The following is a 20776-nucleotide window of genomic DNA, read 5'->3' as shown; positions in this document are numbered from 1 at the left end:
CGACCTGTTACTATGGAGACTAGAAGGCGGGGACTAGTGACGAGATAAGTATGCGACCGTGATGTCAAGTGCGCTGACGTGACACGCGGCACCGGCGAGATGTGGGGTCCTGAGCGCACCGGCGAGGCGGTGAGTGCAGACCCCGGGAGCGCGCGGGGAGAGTGACACCGCTCCCCTCCCATGGCCTGGAGCCCCCTGCGCGGACCCCGAGCCTGCCTGGGTCCCACACAGAGACCCCGGCTCCCCTTGCCCCGCGCAGAGACCCCGCCCGGCTCCCGCCCCCCTTCCCGAGATCCTCGCTCCCCATAGACCCAGCCAGTTCTCACTTCTCTCTGTACCTACACCTTCCACTGTACCCACACCCTGCGCCATCCAGAGACCCTCTGCTCCCCCTATACCCATTGCCTCCTTTTATCAGATCTTCTCCTGCTCCCTCCCTACCCGCTCCATCCTTGACCTCCACAGCTCACTTTGTTTCTCCCCATACCCCTCCTCTCATACCCCCCTGTTTACCCGATGGAGACCCATCTGCTTCCTTCATTTAAAACTTCTGCTCCCCATACTCGTCCTTTGTCTCTGCCCCACTATGGAAACCTTGTGCTCCCCATATACTTACTCTTGCTCCCAACACATAGATCCCCTCATTTGCCCAGATTCTTGCCCTGCCCACAAAGATCTGCTGCTGCTCCCCCACCCATCACCATAATTTCCTCGTTGCTTACACAGATCACTATGTTCTCTCCCCACCCCCCAAAAATCCATCTTCATATCTTCATCCATCTCAGCCCTCCACACAGCTATCTATCCCCCTGCTGCTCCTTGCTCTTCCCCACCAATCCCCATACTCTCTATGCCCATATTTGCCTCTGGAATCATCCAAGGTTGTGGAAAAAAAATATTTTTTTCCCTCCAATTTCTTTATTACTCTGAAATATTTACAGGAACATAACACATGTCTGAAAGCTTTTTGACACTGGAAATGTTTTGCTCTAACTTCAATCTGTGAATGAAAGCTAACTATTTAAAAAAGTTAAAAGAAAAATTATGAGACTGTCAGTGTTCTTCTTAGGCATATCAGGAAACCGTGAGTTATAGAATAGCCTAGGGAAAGAGGAATGGGTGGAATGCCCACTCCACTTCTAAAATGACCTTAACATCCATAACCTCTTCATATCTTGCACTGTCCAGCTCCTGGCTCTCACAGAGACCTGGATCCCTTTGACACTGCTTCTGCAGCTGCCCCATCTTACCGAGGCCTCTCCTTTTCTTACACTGATTTCCCAGGATCAGAATATGTTGGGCTTCTTTCTGATTGCTATTTCCCCTATATCTTCCCTCTTCTCACTCTTTCTCTTCCTTTGATTAACACTGCATCTGACTCTCCTCTCCCTCTTCATGTTGCTATCATCTACTCTCCACGCCTCTGTCCCATTGCAAGTCTGCCCTGCCAACCCCCAGTCCTGGCTCATCCCCTAAGTCTGTTTCCTCTGATCCAGCTCTCACGCTGCAAAGCATCTCTGGTAGAAATCCCATGACCAGACTGACTTCCTCCATTAGAAATTCCTTCTGTCTTCTTTCAATTCTGCCATCTTCCCAGTTAACAACTCTACTTCTCCAACTTAATTGAATTTCATATGTGAAATCTGAGCTGCCTTTTAGCCCTTTGACTCTCTCCGCAAGCCCTCCACTTCTGTCTGTACAGGATCTTGCTGATTTATTTCAGGAAAAAATTGACAAAGTATGATGTGACTTTCCCCCACCCTTTTGCTTGCCTTCCCTTACCCCCCCTCCACCCCTGAACACTTTCTTCCTTCTCCCTGGTCACAGATGCAGAAGTTAACATGCTTTAGTGTCTTCCATCTTTTTAAAAAAAACCTATCCATGATCACACTTGCCTATTCAACTACTGCTCAATCTCTCTTTTATCTCTGAGCTCATTTGATGCCCTGTTTACGGTTGCTGCTGGAGTTCCTCTTCTCTAGTTCTGTCTTAGATCCTCTCCATTCTGGCTTCCTCTATCATTCAACTGAAACTGTTCTCACCAAAATCTCTAATAACCTCTTCTTATTCAAATCTCAGAACCAGTACTCCATCTCGTCGATTTGTCAGCCACCTTTGATACAGTTGACCATGCAGCTCTTCTTTAAATCTTGTCCTCCCTTGGTTTCTGGGACTCTGTCCTCTCCTGGTTCTCCCGCCTCTTTAATCACTCCTTCAGTGTTTCCTTCAGAGCATCCTCCTCATCCACCCTTCACCTTTCTGTGACAATTCCACAGGGTCCTTGGTCCCTTCTCTTCTTCCTCTGCACCTTATCTCTGGATAATCTCATCTGCAAACACAGATTCAACTACCATCTCTATGCAGGTGGCTCACAGATCTGCCTCTCTACTCCAGATCTGTTTCCCTCTGTTCAAACTAAAATATTAGCCTGTCTCTCTGATTTCTTCTCGTGGATGTCTGTTAGCTCAAGCTCAACATGGCTAAAATAATGGACCTTATTATTTGCAGTAATAAAGTTCATTATTACTTTTCCATGATTTTCTGCTGTCAGCCAGGGGCTCAGAATGGGGGCCCCTGCTGTTGGCCGCCCAGGGCTGAGAGCGGGGGCTCCCACTATCGGCCGTCAGGGGCTGAGAGCCGGAGATGAGAGGGGGGCTCCCGCTGTCGGCTGCTTGGGGCTGAGAGACAGGGCATGGGGCTGAGAGCGGGGGCTCCCGCTGGCTGGGGTTGAGATCCGAGACCTGGGGCTCCCACTGTCAGCGCCATGCACAGCGGGGCTCCCGCTGTCAAAATTGCGGTGGAAGCCTAATATTGCAGAATCAGCAGTTTCTGCAATATCGCAAGTTAAGTGGGGCCTTATGCACCACCCTTTTCTCTGGCCTTGACAAATTCATTCTTACTCCATTCGTATCCATTCAGAATGTTGCTGCAAAGATGGTTCTTCTAGCGCATCACTTTGACAATGCTACCCCTCTCTTTGCATCCCTCCACTGTTCCCTCCTTCTCTATCACATTAAGCAAAAGCTACTTGTCTTAATTTCAAGGCCTTTCATGGCCTATCCCCATCCTACCTGTCATTTCTTATTCTGTATCAAAAGGTCAACTCCCATGATGCCAGCCTCCATCACCCACTTGTTAAATATTCAAACAAGCATCTTCATGCTTTCTTCCATGTTGCCCCATGCTTGGGAGAAACTCCCCATAAACCTCTGCAAATACATTTAATTGTTCTACTTCAAATCTGTCCGTAAAACCTCCTTTGCCATCATGCCTATAAAACCCTTGACAATGGTCTTTGTGCTGTGTTTGTATAGTGCCTAGCACAATGGGGTCCTGATCCAAGATTAGGGCTCCTAGACACTATGGTAATACAAATAATAAAGATAGAAGAGTGTGGGTGGAAAAAACTGCTATTGGGTATTAAAAATGGGAGTAAGTGGAGCTCTAAACTGTCTGAGGAGGCTTAGTTTGCCAGAATCTAGAACTTTCTAGATTCTGTCAAACAAAAGTAGAGCTGGCTAGTTCATCTGTTGGGTTTTTTTTTTTTTTTTTTTTTTTTAGTCTTTAGGTTAGTGTTGAATTCACTAGATGTTTGTCATTCTGACTATAGTAAATGTGGAAGCTTCTGGTCAATATTGCATACAGGTGACAAGTGTCTATTCATTACCAAATATCAGTATATGAATTTCTTACTCAACATACCTAAAGTTGAAGTGGTAGAAAGCAAGTTATTGATTTTTACTGAAATGATTAAATTCTTATAAAGTAAAAAGTAAATGTTATTAAAAAGTTGTAAATGACAATATACAAAGAATTCTTGCTCATGTGAGAAAATCGGTTTCTTCAAGACTAAATATATCATTGAATGAAATTTTGTCTATAGGAGTCAGCAGGAGAGTAGAATATTGAGGTTGCTGAGCCTGCAATTGAGACACTTTTGGTGCTATCATCATTGAAATGTAGCTGCAATTTATTAATCGTATTATAGTAGCAATTTGTCCTTGTTCTACGCATTCCAGCAGCACTTTAATATCAACTTCTTTGAGAGGCAGTCGGGTTTTTTTTAACATCCTAAAAATGGCAAACAGCAGTTGGTGATTGTGCCGTAAAAACAACTGAGTCTCAAAGTTTCAAGCCTTCTTGTGTGTTACCATCACTTTTAATGTAGCAGAAAATGAACAATTTAAAGAGTGTAGCATAATATGAACAATTTAAAGAAGTGATTGAAGCACTTCTCATTGAATATTCTGGAACAGACAGGTCTGCTATTAGATGTTACAAGTGCAGGGGGAGAGGAAATTTAAAGGAAGGGCTAAAAGAATAAACAGATATTATGGAAGGTGATTGATCAGACATGTAAATGATTTAATAAGTAACAAACAACCATACAGGGAAAAATGTTCCTGCTTAATGCTATTGATTCCACATCGGAAACAAAAACCACAGAATATTGTATTCAAGTTGCTGAAGATGCCATCCAATAGAATACTGAGAAAAATAAGTCAACGACATTTTTGTCATTTGTTCTGACAGTAAAAATGAAATGATTGTACTAAGACCTCATCCTTTCATCCTAAATTTTTGACACATGGTTGTTCAACACCCTGTTTAGCAATTGGTGAGAAAGAAATAATGCCAAGCACTAAGGCACATTATGGAAGTCCAAAAAGTCTGTAGCCATAATGTCACCATAATGGTTGGTTGATTGAAAAAAGAGGATTGATGTTGCAGCTTCCCAGCGGCACTCGTGGAACATTTAGGAAGATTGTGTCTATATTTGCATCCAATTACCATAGATATGCTGATATTTGCACTCAGTACAAGGAAGACTGAGCAAAACAAAGCATGCATTTTACACAACAGGGGACTCTGTAAGGAGGCATTACATTTATAAAAACAAATTAAGGTTCTATTGGGACAGAAATCGACAGATTATAGGCAGATGAGACTGCTGTTGCAATCTCAGTGGAAATCTATCTTGATCTAATTAACAAAATTGAAATCCCAATAGGACACAATTTATAAAAAAAATAAATTGAGCCCTGGTACAGGAAGAAGAGGCTGAAAGTGGCTGCTAGAACATAATTGTGAGTTTGTTCCTTTTCTTCTACCATTTAAAATTGAAGATCCAGAATTGTACCCTAAATCTACAATTTACAATTTGCAAAGAAAGTTATCACTTTATTCAGATGACTTGTCTCGCAGTTTGGAATATATTGGCTGCTGGTGTAGCACTGCAGTTGCATGTCATTTTCACCCACAACATTTAAAGTCCAAAATTATTTCAGCGCTAGTAACGCTTAAAGGCTAATGGATGCAAAATTCTGGCAGTAAAATCACAGAAGGAGGAACTGTTGAATTCAGAATCAATAATTTTAAAAAGTCCTGCACTTCTGTGTGACCAGCTCAGCATCAAGAGAGCACTCCTTTCCTACATTCTCATGATTCTGGTTAAAATTTCATCATGAGTTATGTGCTGAAAAAGTAAATACACGGGTAAAAGTGTATTTCTATCTAAACTCATATACATGAAAGTTCTAGGAATAAAAGTTAGGACTCTGGGAACTTGATTTTGCTTACAGAACTGCAGGCATTTCATTTTGGACAATGTGGGGCTTCCAGGAGTGCTGAAACAATTTTTATAGTGTGGGTGCTGTGGATGGAAACTATGTATTTGGTGTTTGTTATTGCAGTAGAATCTCAGAGTTACAAACACCTCTGGAATGGAGGTTGTTCATAACTCTGAAATGTTCATAACTGAACAAAACGTTATAGTTCTTTTGTAAACTTTTGAAAGAACATTGACTTAATACAGAAGAAAAATGCTGCTTTTAATCATAATTAAAATGAAACAAGCACCTTGTCAAATCTCTTTTTAAACTTTCCCTTTTTTTTAAGTAGTTTACATTTAACACTGTACTATACTGTATTTGCTCACTTTATTTTTTTATTTTATTTTTTTTGTCTCCGCTGCTGCCTGATTTCGTATTTCCAGTTCCAAATGGGGGGGGGGGTGATTGACCGGTCAGTTTGTAACTCTGAGGTTCTACTGTACTACTTCAAGCCAATGGGTGCAGCAGCACCCCCAACACCTCTAGTTCCAGTACCACTGATGGCTTCTCACGTTGGAGAAATAAGCGTACAAAGTGAATCACTTAGTTTCTGCCTTTTGTTTCCTAATTTATTTTTTTTTTTGGGGGGGGGGGGGGTGGTTCCGGTGTATCTGGGATGTTTCTGTAGCACTTCTCTTCCTTCCTTCCCTTCCCCCCCCCCCCCCCATCAAATTTGGACTTTGGATGGAGGGCCTCTCCCCAATGTCCTTAGACTGTCAGAGCTCTCATCACAACAGTCTGGGATCCCACGTGCTCCTCTGCAGGGTATACATGGAGATATGAATGAGACTTCCTTGCCCTGGGATACTGTGATGGGCTGTATAAGCCCCACATTGGGGAATCAAGAGTTAAAGACCAGTTCTGGGCCCAGAGGGCCCCACCCAGCCACACCTGCTGGGTAGGCTCACAATGGAGGCAAAGATCAAAAAGGAGCAGCCAGCTCAGTCTAGGCAGAAGGAGGAAGAGAGCAGTCCTATGCTGTTGGCCCCTGCGGAGAAGCCTCAGGAGCTCCAAGTTGTCAGAAGCAACCCCCGTTGCCGAGTCACCAGAGGCTCCAATGGAGACCAGGAACGACAGGCCGCAATTGAAGGAGAAGAGCCTCTCCATTGCTGTGAGGCAGAACACCCCTTGGGAGTCCATAAGTACACCTTGTGGTGGCTTTGGAGGGGCAGAGGCTGCGGTAGGAAGTGACCTACGGAGTAGGCTTGGTAGTGTCATTTCCTAGGCTGCGTATCCGACATGCCAGTCACAGGGCCCTGGGTTTGAACCTGCTCAAGCAGGGAGGGTCCAAGTTCCCCTACAACCCCACAGACAATCCCATCTCTCACCTCACCCCCAACAGATACTGCTGAGGTTTCCAATATGACCGAGCTGAAATAAGGTTCTGCTTTGCAAGCTCTGTTGCCCTGGGACTTCCTGTTCCATCTTGACTCTGGGGCAACCTTGTTCCTCCCTCCACTGTTCTGGCTCTTCAGCATCTAAGTATACAGCTGAACTCATTTTGCCTCAATGCTTGGTTGTACTTTAAATTTTCTTTCATTTTAATATATAAATCTGCCCTGTGCTGATCTTACTGCAGGGGTTTGTGGCTGGTTGTGGTTGTTTCCAGCTTATATAATGACAGGCTCAATTTTGGCAGAGCTAATGCTGTTGAAATGAACTTTCTGTCAATTTGTTAAATGTTTTACTAATTTATTGATCTTAGTTGAATATTTAAGCTGTCTGGAACCTTGTACTTATCTGGCTTAACTAAAGACCTATGCATGCTTGTCAGCACTAGATCAATGATAAACCCAAACTCATAAAGAACAGCTAGCATGAAATTTCATGTGCCTCCCTGGTCGAATAGCTTGCGTGATAAATAGTCCAGTCATGTTAGCTGAAAGCGAAGGTGAAGAAGAGGTGAGTGCAGGCTCAGTCTTAGCTGTCGCAGCTTCCCAGCTGTTGTAAAGCTACCTATCAGGAAGGAGCAGTTGCCTAAATCTTGCCTCAGGACTCGCAGCCTCAGGTGTGTGGCTAACATACTTTGCATTTCATACTACAAATAATTATTACTGCCATCTGGGGTAGGCAGGTAGCAAGCTGAGATTCCTTCTGCTGATCTGCTTATTATACCTACTAAAATTGAACATTCAGTCTGTGCAAAACATGTTAGTATTACTGTTTATCCTGTCTGCTTTCTCTCCCCTCTAATTTGTTTCACCCCACTTGTTGCACCTTGTCTTAAACGAAGATTGTAAACTCTTTGGAGCTGAGATTATCTTTTACTCTGGCTGTACAATGCAAAGTGCAATGGGGCCCAACCAAGTTGCAATACAAATAATAATAATTAATCCCAAGATTAATGCTTTTGTCAACCTAGAGGAGACCATTTGCTTAGACCATGAGCTGACCTAAACATCTGGAGAGCCCCGACCACAAGCCAAAATTCTAATGAAGCAATGGGACAAAGTTAGATATGCCTTGTGTTGGGAAATAGCCATCCTTTGGGCTAGTCATTAGCATAGAAGCAGACACACACACCCTGAAAAGTCTGCAAGATTATCAAATGGCCCTATATCCATATTCCTATGGAATATTTGAATAAACTATTCATAGAATGAGCTGGGGGAGAGGTTACACCAATAGAAGTCCATGCAAGTTTAAAAGTGATTTGAATTTTAAAAAAACGGAAAATACATTCCTGATTCTTAGTACCTAATCTCGCCCTAGGTTTCTCCAGGAGAGGTGATTTACAACTCTGCCCCAGACTTCTCCCTCTGCTCCTTCCTTTAACTCTCTTGCTCCTACAACCTCCCCTTAACCCTTCCCCATCTGCTACCACCCTTCTCCATTCCCACTTTCTGTCTTGCTTTCCCCAACTCTTCCACCACCTCTCTCCTCTTACTCTCTCCTTATCCTTTTTAAGACTGTCCAATTCCCCTCTACTGAAGTGCCACTGGGCTGTGAGCATTCCACACCACTTAGCAGAGAGGCTCAAAGTTGCTCTGGCCTGGCAGCACTTCAGTGAGGAGTGAGGGAAGAAGAGCTGACCAATTTAATTTGGGGGGTTGGGGAGGAGAGCATGGAGAGGTGTGGAAAATTGGGAAGGTAAGGAGAGAGTAGATGAGTGGGGAGATGCTCAAGGAAGAGGTTTAGAAAGGAGCAGGTGGAAGGGAAGGGAAAGGCTCAGCTACCAGAAAAAAATGACAATAGCCAAATAGTGTTAATGAAGGAAATTAGTGGATTATTTCTAGGGATTATACAAGGATATAGGTATCACATTTGTCTGTGATGTAATCCAGAGCCTCCACAATGTGGCTGCATTAGAGCTATGACCTGAGGCAGGTGCATGGTTTTATTTGTAATTCCTTTCAATAAATAAAATAGTCCTGAGCTGTATTGTGCTAGGATAGCACCACATCTACCGACCAATCAAAGAGCAGGATTTCCTAATGTGACTTTATATCATATTACGCCCTGGGCACAGAGCAGCTCCTCATATTCTCTCTTGACAGAGGCAAGAGTCAGGTAAAGATCCTTACCGGAGAAACAGACACTGGAGCCAGAAACAGGCAAGGATCCACAGGGGGACCAGTGCAGTGACGCGGAGCAGGCAAGACTCTCAAGCACAGTAGATGGACATGCACACAAGTGAGGGGTGGGGTGGACAAGCAGGTCCAGGAGGAGGGTGTGAGGGAGGATCTTGAGGTGGATGAGTTGTGTTGATGTGAATTATATGCTAGGCAGGGGTTCTCACAACACATTTTTTGGTGGCCTCCGAGTGCAGCCACCAACTCTTGCTGGTTGCCATGCTGACAATTTTTCCTAAAATAATTAATTAACTTTAGAAAAAACAAATATGCACATATACATGTCCAAATCATTGTAATTTATTTATGTAGGGCTTTTTCAGACTCCATAATAAAAATAATGTACAGTGGTCTCTATTCTTTACTGGACCTAAACAGAATAGAACACAAATAAGGTGCTTTGCATGTTCTTGTCTTTTTTTGTTTATGTTTCTTTTGCTTTTTTGGTTGCTTTTAAAAAAAAAAAAAAAACTTGCTAGATAGTAAGTCTGCTGCTGTGAAAAGTGAGATTAACAAACATACAAAGATCACTTTTCACAGCAGACCTACTCAGCTCCGGCAAGCCCTGGGAGAAATTAAGCCCTAGATGGGGAGGTGGGCAGGGTGGCCGTGGAACCCAGGGACGATGGCATGAATGATGAGCCTGGGACCAGAGCCTGGGACCAGAGCCTGCTACCATGTAGATGAAACCCTCCTGCCGAAGCCTGCCCCACCCTCTGCCCCCGGAAAGTGGGGAATTCACCAACTACCTGCACTTCTAGCATTTGTCTCCCCGGAGGGGGACAGGGCCCAACACCCACCGGTGGCCCTGCAAGAGGGGCCACTGCTCTCTGCCCCCATCACAGCCCGGGAGGCTGTGGCCGCAAGAAAAGCCCCTGGTGGTCACATACGGCCACAGTGGCCACATTTGAGAAATGCTGTGCTAGGGTACTTTTGTTATATCTGTTTGCAGTGCGACCCTGACAGGGTTCTCTTGGTGTTGCTCAATACAAATAATAAAGACAACTATATTCTTCTCTGTTTGCTTCAATTAAGCACTTGATTAGTGACTGTGCAGTTTCTGTACCTGTGTTTCCTTTGTTAGCATCTCCTCGCAAGACAAGCGTGCAGGGAGGCTTTAATCACAGAATGGAGGATAATAGGAGGGGAAAGCTGCTGAATCTTGATACCTAATGCTAGGTCATGCACTTGGGAGACAGTAAATAATGTTGGCATATTATAGGCCATGTGAGCAGTTTTCGTTCTGCGAAACAGAGGGAGATACCTGGTCAAAGTGTAAAAATAGTTTGTCCTCGTTTGGCTGGTTTTAAGCAGAGAACTTTGTACCAAGAGGGGAGAATAAACAACTGACTTGTAGGCAAAAAGCCATCAGAGATGTTTGAACACTGAGAGGGGGCTGAGAAACTGGGGCCAGGTGCGCGTCACCATTTAGTCTCCCTTTCTACAGCACAGATCCCTCTTGGTGACCACTGTGCCGCTTGCAGTCTATGCTCTTTACCCTCCCCATACACTGATCTCTCCAAGCAGCTGCCATCATCCTGAGATGAAATTCTCTTTGTTTGTGGTACTGAATGACATTTTTGTTCTGTGCCAGGCCAGCATCCCATATGTGGATGTCAGGACGGAGAGATCCAGCCCTGAGCTCCACTTACATACGGTGTGAATTCAGCTGAGGCTTGAGCTGTCAGGAAAGTCCCAGGAGTGTAAATCTGATCCGGAGCCCAGGTGAGAGAGACGGTTCTGTGTACAAAGTCAAGATTAGGTATCCTGGGACTCGGTTTTTAAATGCTCCATGCAGATGTCTGCAGCAACAGAGAGGAGCCTTTATTCTGAAAGAGCAAATTAGTCAAGTGCAGTTGCAGCACTTACAGGGAGAGCCCCTGTCTCTAGTATAGGGATAGCCGGGAGCACCTGTCCTTTGGGTGGAGGCAGTCAGGATGGACACCTTCCTTTTTTAAGGGTGGGTAGCTTCTGTGCTGGGCAGATTCCTTAAAACAGAGGTATGAAGGAGAAAGCTGTTGGTAACCAACCTCTGTTCTTGTTTCACTCTCCAGGAGCTCCTGCAACTCTGTGAATGCTGATCCATACTCCAGCTGCCCCAGGGTTTCCTTGCAGGATGGCAGCTACCTGGCTCGCCATCTTTCTAATGCTGACCCTTTCCTCTATCTACTGCATTGTTTCCCATCCCAGCCCGGAGATGTGGTTTCAGGGTCTCTTTCCATCTAGCGTGTGCCTTGCAAATGCCCATACCAACACCTTTTATGGCATCATGTTTGATGCAGGAAGTACCGGGACCCGAATTCACATTTACACCTTTGTGCAGAAAAACCCAGGTAAGGCTGAATGGCAGAATTCCAACAAATAAGGGCATTTCTCAGAGATCCAACCTGCAGGATTCCACACCCTGATCATATTGGCTTAGGCCCTGGCTGCCTTAGAGATGCTTTTCTCCTCATGCACCATCCCGGAGTTTGGGACAGCTGGGGCAGTTCTACTATCAGCCCCTAGATCCAAACTCTGGGTGGTGGTTGTTCTCAGTATGTGGTGGGGCTTCACTGTGCAACTCTCTTCCCTGTTAATCTAACAAAGGCTGGTGAACTTCTGGGCATAGAAGAAAATTCTCAGTTTCCAAACGCTTTAATCTGGGCAATTGTGTAAGGGGAATAAGTCTCACTGAGGCTTGGATGGCATTTTCATGCATTGTCCTTAGGAAACTTGATATGTTTCCTTGTATTGTAACTTGATGTGTTTTTAACAGGTGGTTAATGAATTTGGAGCCCAAGGGGCACATTTTGTTAAATCTTTCCCTGGCAAAGGAGGATCAGTGTTTGTATTGGAAAGGGGTGGTGGTTATCTGCAGGGAGATATAGGGGATGGTCACCATGGGTGATGTCATATGAAATAATCTGGTCCTAAATTTGAAGCTAAAGAGCAGCAGAGCAGGTGGTATAGGCTTTCTCATGCTCTGCTTTGTTTCATTTGTGCAGAGCAGCCTCCAGAGCTGGATGGGGAGATCTTTGAGTCAGTGAAGCCAGGTCTTTCTGCTTATGTTGATCAGCCTGAAAAGGTAAGACTTTTCTGGAATCTCCCATGTTGCCTGTGAATAGGTCTTCTCATCTTAATGCCACCTGTAATTTACTTAACATGATTGACTATATCTAATGGTTAGCACAGGGAACTGGGAGTCCAGATTTAAGGGACCTGTTCACACATCTGTCACTGAATGGCTCTTTGACCACAGTCACTTCACCACTGTGCCTTAGTTTTCACCCCCTCAAACGGCAATAATTACACTTGCCTACTTCACATGGAAAATGTGAGGTTTGTTTAACTATTTCTAAAGTTCTTTCAGATCCTCTGATTTAGAGCAAAGAATAACTACTATTATTAGAGGTGGAACTTGTATGCTTTCTTAGCAGAGTTCCTATTCCATAGTAATTTAAAAACATGATTTTTGTACTACCAGTATCCATATTCACTCTTTTCTCTGTAACTACACCAAACATGACAGTTAAGTAAATGCTCCATTTTCATTTACTAGTAACTTTCTCAATTTTTCCTTTTGGGCTGATACGTCTCAGTACAAAGGTGAATTTTTTTTCCTTGGAAATTTTGAGGGGAAACAAATCCTGCTTGAGTTATATAGTGGACCAAGAAAGAAAAAAAAAAAAAAAAAACTCTTTCCAGCTGTAAAAAAGTTGCTATTTTGTGCATGGAAAACTCTCAGACAAAAGAACTATAAATGTAAACCTTTGTATGCAGCGAGATTTCAATGAGAAATAGTTTTTATAAGTTTTGGTGGGGGAGAATCAATACTGAATCTCTAAGCCAGGGATCGGCAGCCTTTAGCACACAGCCTGCCAAAGGTTGCCTATCCTTGTTCTAAGCGATATAAAATTCATTTTCAGAAATGCACAGTACAATGTTCTATTACACTTTTAGCTAAGTAATTGCTTCAGGTACTGTGACAATTGGGGAATCTGTATGTACGACTTATGAATTCTGTTTGATATTGGGGGGGCTTTTTATATGTATCTGTGTCAGACTGCAAACTCCGTTTTGGATGTGGGGTTCTTTACCTTCTCTGTTCTCCTATTACTGACATGACGGACTGAAATTCCAAGGTGTTGTGATGCGTGACTGACAATAAATTGGGACATTGCTCTATTGAAATACTAAAACCCTAGACCGTGTATTGGCTTTCAACCGGAAGAACTGGTTTGTTGGGGGAGAGATGACCTGGCAATAAAGTCAGCTGAGGAGGCAGATCCACAAGTCACCTGACAGGGATTGGAAGGTTATAAAAGGGCAAGAGCTGATCTCTTTGGGGTCTTGAGCCATTTTCACCAGTTCAAGCTGAGAGAAGCTACTGCAGTAGCCTGATGAGGTGGGGGAAACCATGTCTACTTGAACACAGATGTTTCCCCAAGGACTGCTAGGGGAATGACGAGCTAGAGGGAGAGGCGTTGCATTCAGGATGTTTGTTGTTCTCTATATATGCTGTACTCTCTGTATGTTTCTCATGCCTTAAGTAAAGAGCAATGTTGTGTTCAAGTCCTGTGCAAAGTCTGGATTTGTTAGATGCAACAGCTACCATGTGGCCTCTGAAAGAGGTAAACCATAAGGCTCACACCTTTGGATGGAGTTCTGGGACAGGATGTGTTTTAAGTACGGAGTTATCTTTGGAGTCAGCATTGATCCTGAGGGACCTACAGCAAGTGGGCCGCGGGGCTCCATTTCTGTGAAAGGGTAACAGACAGAGCTGATGCCCAGGAAATGTGCTAGAGAGGCCAAGGGAGGAAATAGTGTTGCGGTCTACTGAGACCCAGGAAAGCACATGGAGGAGGGGGGTTTCAGTATATCCCCTAACAGCAATCTGGTGAGCAACTAGATTTGTGATATTGGGGGGGGGGGGAGAAATGTGATCATTTGGGGGATCTGGCTGTGCCTATCTGTTAAGTACAGAGCAATGGTATTAGAATTCTCTACACAGTGTCTGTGTGCATTATGTGTTACACCTGTCATGTGGCCCCTGGAAGAGGGAAACCAGAAGTGTCACACCTTTGGTTGGAAATCTGCGAGACCGTGTGTTTAAGCTACAGGGATGTCTAGAGGTGTCAGCGTTGATTCAAGAGGCTAGGCAGTTTGACTGCATAGTTGAGCTTTGCAGCCCAACCCGAATCCAGCAGGATTCAACTATAAGTGTCAGGGTCAGGTCGGGTCTGAAAACAACCTGACCCTCCCAGGCTCAGGTTTTGTCATCTCTGATCACTTCCTTCTGCCCTTGGGATTGGCGGCAGCTGCTTATTCTGCTCCTGGCAGTTGCTGCCACCTTCCTTCATTGTGGGTGTGCCATGGACTCAGTGTGCTAAAGAGTCGTGGTGCTCTTATTCCACGGTGCACACAGTGCAGCAAGGTGATGGCAGCTGGCATGAGTGGAGCATGCAGCCATTACCGTGCTTACCTCATGGGCAGGAGGCAACTGGAGATGGATCATGAGCACAGGGCATGGGGAGTGCGAAGCCCTCATCAGGTCAGCCCCCAGAGGCAAGGCAGCAGTGTCATGATTGGGTCGAGTCTGTAAACAACTCGACACTCTCAGGCTCGGTTCAGGTCAGCTATGGTGTAGTCGGGTTTGGGTCAGGCTTTAAAAATACGCCTGAGCAGATCTCTACTGCAGGGGTCTCCGCTCTCAGGACAGGGTGCTAGATGCAGGGTTGGCACCCCAAGAGTCTGCCTAAGTGCCTGAGTGCTGTTTAGGCTCCAGAGGCTTAAAACCAATGACTGGATCCCGCCCACAGCAGTCTGGTGAGCCACCAGCCAGGGAGCCTGACCAGGTCTGCGACAAGAACAAATAGTTGCTCATCTCCTTAGTGCCTCAGTTAGAGGTCTGCTCGGGCTAATTTTAAAGCCTGAGAGGTGCTGCAACCCTTTGGCATACTCACTCCGTAGCAAGGGTGCAGCAAGGTGGTGGTGATGGCTGGCAGAAGTGGGCACACAGCAACCACTGCCATGCAAACTCCATGGGCAGGAGGAGGAGATCAGAGACGACCTGACCTAAGCGTCAGATCCCATTGGGTTCAGGCCCTACTTCTGCAGCCCCTAGGAGAGCCAGCCATGCAGAAGCAGTTCCTAATACACAGGTAGCAGCCCCATTGACCCTTTTCTCTGCTCCCATGTTAGTCATCCAACTCATCTGTAAAAATACAGGTGGCCTGAGCCACTGGTAACACTTCATCTCCACATTGAACAGCAGTGCATTCTACTGGTGAATGAAGAACAGGGAGTGCAGACGAAAGAAGGAAAGAATTCATAGATTAGAGAACAGACCCAGAAACAGCAGGGGAGGGAAAGAGTGAAAGTGGACAAGGAAAAAAAGCAAAAACAAGGTGAACACAAGGTGTGGGGAGGTGGTCAAAGCTGAGCTCCACTGAAAAGGTTTGGGAACCACTGTCCTAGATTAATGAAACATTAAAGTTTCAAGATTAAACATGAAGTTAAGAAATATATATGTTAAAGTTTCCAGTAACAGTGAGACAGCAGTTTCCCAGGTGGTCTTGAGGCTAAAGCACAGGACTTGGGAGTCAAGAGATCACAGTTCTATTCCACAGATTCGTTGTATGGCCTTGGTAACGTAATCTCCTCTGTCTGTGCCTAAGTTTCCTTGTCTTTGAAATCAGTAGAATGTTTACCTATCTCACAGGATTGTTATGGGGGTTAATTCATTGTTTGTTTGTAAAGGGGGAAGGTGCTAAAAATGGACAAATTATTATTATTTTGAAGACTGAAAAAAAACAAATCTAGTACCAATTTTCTGGTACCTCCCACTTTTCCAAGTCTTTTCAAGGACAGTTGTCAAGTGTCAACTATAAGAGGAAAGTAATTTTGATCTCTGTATCCTGCCTGCCAGACCCATGTTCTATTGTACCCTGCCAAGAACTCACTCCTTAATGTTAAGCTGACAGAATTACAGGTACTTGATTTATCTGTATATTTCTTTGTTGATTTGAAAATGACTTCATCCCAGAGATCAATACACATGGATCAGTTGTCAGCCCTCTCAAATTAATGTGTGGGTACCTGTGTCCCTCCATTCAGCTTTGAGGAAGAGGAGACTATGACAAGGAGAGGTTGTAAACTTGTGAACTCCACACCCAATTCCAAACAGACTGTACACTCTCTGTAAAGAATAAAAAAAAATCACCTCCTCCTGATGTTTGGCTTTATTATCATAAAGGATCATTAACAAATAACCCTAGGCATGACTGCTCCTACGGCTCCTTTCCCTAATCTGTCTCCCCTCCAGAGGGCTACTTCCACCTTTCTTTAGATTCAGGTGATATTTAATGAATCACAACTGCCTCAGTGAGATAGCAGCAATTAACCTATCAACAGGGTAGGGCAGTAGGAGAATCAGAGTCAGTCCTGAAGTAGGCCACCAGCATTTCCAAAAATTACACATTGCCAATAATTTGTGGCACAGAATAAGGGGAGTGATAGAGGAATGTCAGACTTGCTTCTCTGTCCCCCATGCATCATTGGCCTTAGACTGTGGGGCCAGTGTAATGGGTGCAGTGGTGACAGCAAATTTATCAGTTTATGCTGCTAAATTCAATGTTACAGGAACTCATCTTCAAGAGAGACCATGTGAGTAGGAAGCTTTAAATCCAAAAAGAGTGAATGGCTTTTTGGATTTATCATAGAATTATAAAAATGAAGGGCTGGAAGGGACCTCGAGAGGTCACCTAGTCCAGCCCCCTGTGCCGAGGCAGGACCAAGTAAACCTAGACCCTCCCTGACAAGTGTTTGTTCAACTTTGTTCTTAAAAACTGTTTTGGGGCAAATGTGTGTGCGTGTGTGTTTATTCAGTGTGCTGTCCCAGCTCTGCGGAGATAACAGACCTTAATTAAACTTCTCAATAAATTTACAGACTCGGTTTTTAGCAAAGATACCCGGCCCGGTTTATTGTTGATGAAGCACAGTAATAGCACCTGGCAGACTTTACAAGGATACTAAAACATGTATGCTTGTGACAATGGATGCAGCTCAGTCAATGGCGGGACTTTTCACTGCTCCCTAGGCTGGCCAAAAATACTCCCTCTAAGATGCATCTTTATATCCCGATACAAACAAGTTAGTACTGCCCCTTTGACGTAGTTAGTTACTGCCTCCTCACGTTGCTAGTTATCACCCATCACCTGGTACATGTTGGTTCAATTAAAACATTTTTATTACGTACTGTTCTCTTGACCTTATCTTTTAGGAGGGGTCAGTGTGTTCCTGTTATCCTTGGGGAATGTTTTTGTACCATCCTTGATATCAGATGTTCTGGTACCACTTGATATCGGGATGTGTTTGCATGAGCACTCTGTGACTAGCACTTCTTAGGAATGTGTTTTTCTGCAATACCAGCCCTGTTCTTGCCAAATTCTGTAAGCAGGTCCTGTCTTAGTGGACACGGAGAACAATTGATCGCTATCCTCTTTATAGCAGCTCCTAACATATTAAAGACTATCAGGTCCCCCCTCAGTCATCTTTTCTCAAGACTAAACATATCCAGTTTTTTTTAACCTTTCTTTATAAACCAGGTTTGCTGTCTTCGATAATTTTTATAGATTTCCTCTGGGCTCTCCAATTTGTCCACATCTTAAAAGTGCGCCACCCAGAATTGGACACAGAACTCCAGCAGAGGCCTCACCAGTGCAAAGTAGAGTGAGAAAATTATCTCCTGTGTCTTGCATATAACATTCCTGCTAATGCACCCCAGAATACTAGCCTTTTTTTGCAACTGGATCACAATGTTGACTCGTACTCAATTTGTGATCCACTATAACCCCCAGATCCTCTTCAGTAGTACTACTGCCTGGCCATTTATTCTCCATTTTGTAGTTGTACACTTGATTTCTCTTTCTTAAGTGTAGTACCTTGCACTTTTCTTTATTGAATTTCATCATGTTGCATGGGTCTGAAATCTCTTATTTGTCAAGGTCACTTTGAATTCCTACCCTGTGCTGGAAAGTGCTTGCAACTCGTCCTAGTTTGGTGTCATCCACAGATTTTATAAGCATACCGTCCAGTCCATTATCCAAGTCATTAATGAAAATATTGAATAGTACTAGACTAAAGACAGACTCCTACTGGAACCCACTAGATACATTCCTACAGTTTGTTAGTGAACCATTGATAACTACTGTTTGAATATCGTCTTTCAACCAGTTGTGCTCCCTCCTTATAATAGTTCATCTAGATCTTGTTTCCCAAGTTTGTTTATGAGAATGTCGCATGGGAATGTGTCAGAAGCCTTACTAAAATCAAGATATATCACATCTGCAGCTTCCCTCCTATCTTCTAGGCCAGTAACCTTGCCAAAGTAGGAACTTTGATTTGTTGTTGACAATTACTTATAACCCTATTATGCTTTAGGTGCTTACAGATTGATTGTTTAGTAATTTGTTACAGTATCTTTCCAGCTATCAAAGTTAGGCTGACTTCTATAATTCTCTGGATCTTCTCCCTCCCCCCCCCCCCCCCACCTTTTAAAGATAAGTACTATGTTTGTCCTTCCCCAATCCTCTGGGACCTTACCCAGCCTCCATGAGTTCTCAAAGATAATCACTAGTGATTCCAAGATTCATTCTGCTAATTCTTTAAGTACCCGAGGTGAATTTCATCAGGCTCTGCTGATTTGAATGCATCTAATTTATCTAAATATTCTTTAATCTGTACTTTCCCTATTTTGGCTTCGTTTCCTTCCATCTTCTTGTTAATATTAATTGTGTTAAGTATCTGCTCAAAATCTATTTTTTTTTTTTTTTTTTTTTTTAGTCAAGGTTGAAGCAAAGTGGGCATAAAATGCGTCAGCCTTCTTGATGTCATCAGTAAAGCTACAAATCTTTCACAGAGGTCACGGATTCTGTGGCTTTCCAGGACCTCCATGACTTCTGCAACAGCTGGTGTGGCTGACCCTAGCTCCACCCAAGCAGCTGGGGCAGCACCGGGGCCAGCCGCATCAGCTGCTACTCCGGCAGCCCCAGGCAGCTGGTCTAGGAGCAGTGGTCCGGGAGCAGCAGCGGTGCCCCGGGCCGCCCCCCGCCCCTGCATCAGCAGCATCCCCTGGAATTCTCTCCCCCAGAGTTACAGGGCAGACAGCGACACAACCTCTCACTGGTCTGGATTGCACCCCAGAACATGATAATGTCACTGTATTGAAATCTACAGAGACTCTCTTTGCTCCCTCCCCCTTGCCTCTTCAGTCGGTAATTGTACCAGAGAAACTAGCTGATTTATATAGTATGACTTCCAGGTTTGTCAGATATCAGACTTTTTCTCCCGCAAATATAAAGCCTAGAATTTCATGCGCAAAGAAACTGCATTTTCTGTCATAAAAAAAAGCTCTGTAAACATGTCTCTTCTTCCCATGCTTAAGGATGCATGTGCCCTCCTGATCTCTCTCTTCCCTAAGTCCCTATCACTGTGGTACCTACTTGCCTTGCTGGCCCTTTGTGTGTGTCACCCTCTGTTGTGGGATATGTACTTTGCCTAGTGTTCTAGGGTGAAGGAGGGGGCTCTAAAGTGACTTTTTTTTTTTTCTGATTGCCTGTTGAAGGGAATAGTGTGAGAGAAACAGCTTCTGTTTATTTTTAGGGTGCAGAAACTGTGAAAGGATTGTTGAAAATGGCCAAAGAAGCTGTGCCACGTAGTCATTGGAAGGAGACCCCAGTGGTGCTGAAAGCTACAGCTGGACTGAGGCTGCTGCCAGAGCCCAAAGCCCAGGCTCTGCTCTCAGAGGTAACCTGAGAGATCTCTGTGCAATAGTATGATCCTTCTTACGGTACCTTTCATAGCTCACTTCTCCATGCTCTCTGTCATAACTTAGTCCCAACTGTGAAAAACAGCTGTAATTCCATAAGAGTGTATGAGAACTCTCAGTCCTTAAAACCCTCCTGCTGTGGCCTGAGGACCCTCCCCCCCCCCCCCGTCTGGATAGAGGCATAAAGGGTGGATGGAGAGGGGCCTAGTATACATCCTTCTTTCCTTCCTAGTGCCCCGAGGAAGAGAAGTCTTTGCCTAACACCACACACTCATGCCTTACTTCCTACTGGTCTGGGGAGAAAGAGGAAGCTTTGTCCAGCACTCCCAGTGGAGAGAAAGGCTCCAGGCCCAGAGAATCTAACCATCTCTCCTTTCCTCAGGTGAGAGAGGTCTTTGAGGAGTCACCCTTTCTGGTTCCAAATAACAGTGTTAGCATCATGGATGGATCTTCTGAAGGTGGGTCTTGGGAAGGAGGAAGTGGGTGAAGACAAAAGGGAAAAGAGAAATCACTATGGCAGCCAGAGGAAAGAGAAATGACTTCCAGGATTGAAGGAAAGAACAAAACATTTCTAGCCCAACTCTCAAGCTACTTGAAAACACAGGATCCTTTTGTATTCATGAGGATTTTGACTACTTGGGCAGCTATTGAGCTACAAATGCAGGCGAGCAAAAAGGTCCCGGAGTTCTGTAGATGACACTATGTGATCCACAATGTAGAGAATCCTACCAGAGGAGACATTTCTGTTTGGCATTGGATGAACAGAAATAGAGTTGGTCCCT

The 20776-nt window shown here is 44.5% G+C and overlaps 1 protein-coding gene across 3 annotated transcripts in view; it reads left to right on the top strand.

The window, feature by feature from the left end:
• The first annotated feature begins 46 nt into the window (after nucleotides 1-46).
• Nucleotides 47-20776, top strand: part of ENTPD5 (ectonucleoside triphosphate diphosphohydrolase 5 (inactive)) — a 42565-nt gene continuing 21835 nt past the window's right edge. The window contains exons 1-6 of one of the 3 annotated variants that reach the window (XM_054025467.1): nucleotides 47-129; nucleotides 10779-10909; nucleotides 11239-11517; nucleotides 12172-12251; nucleotides 19829-19972; nucleotides 20377-20452. In XM_054025467.1, coding sequence (XP_053881442.1) covers nucleotides 11259-11517; nucleotides 12172-12251; nucleotides 19829-19972; nucleotides 20377-20452 — 559 coding nt within the window. In that variant the 5' untranslated portion in view covers nucleotides 47-129; nucleotides 10779-10909; nucleotides 11239-11258. Of the gene's footprint in view, nucleotides 130-7520; nucleotides 7621-10593; nucleotides 10910-11238; nucleotides 11518-12171; nucleotides 12252-19828; nucleotides 19973-20376; nucleotides 20453-20776 lie in introns of those variants that run through there. The other 2 variants (XM_054025466.1, XM_054025468.1) reach the window with 2 other exon arrangements.

This window comes from Malaclemys terrapin, chromosome 4, assembly GCF_027887155.1.
Source record: "Malaclemys terrapin pileata isolate rMalTer1 chromosome 4, rMalTer1.hap1, whole genome shotgun sequence".
In the NCBI taxonomy this organism is placed as follows: domain Eukaryota; kingdom Metazoa; phylum Chordata; order Testudines; family Emydidae; genus Malaclemys; species Malaclemys terrapin.
The sequence above is the reverse complement of the archived record's forward strand: the minus strand, read 5'-3'. Positions and strand labels throughout refer to the sequence as shown.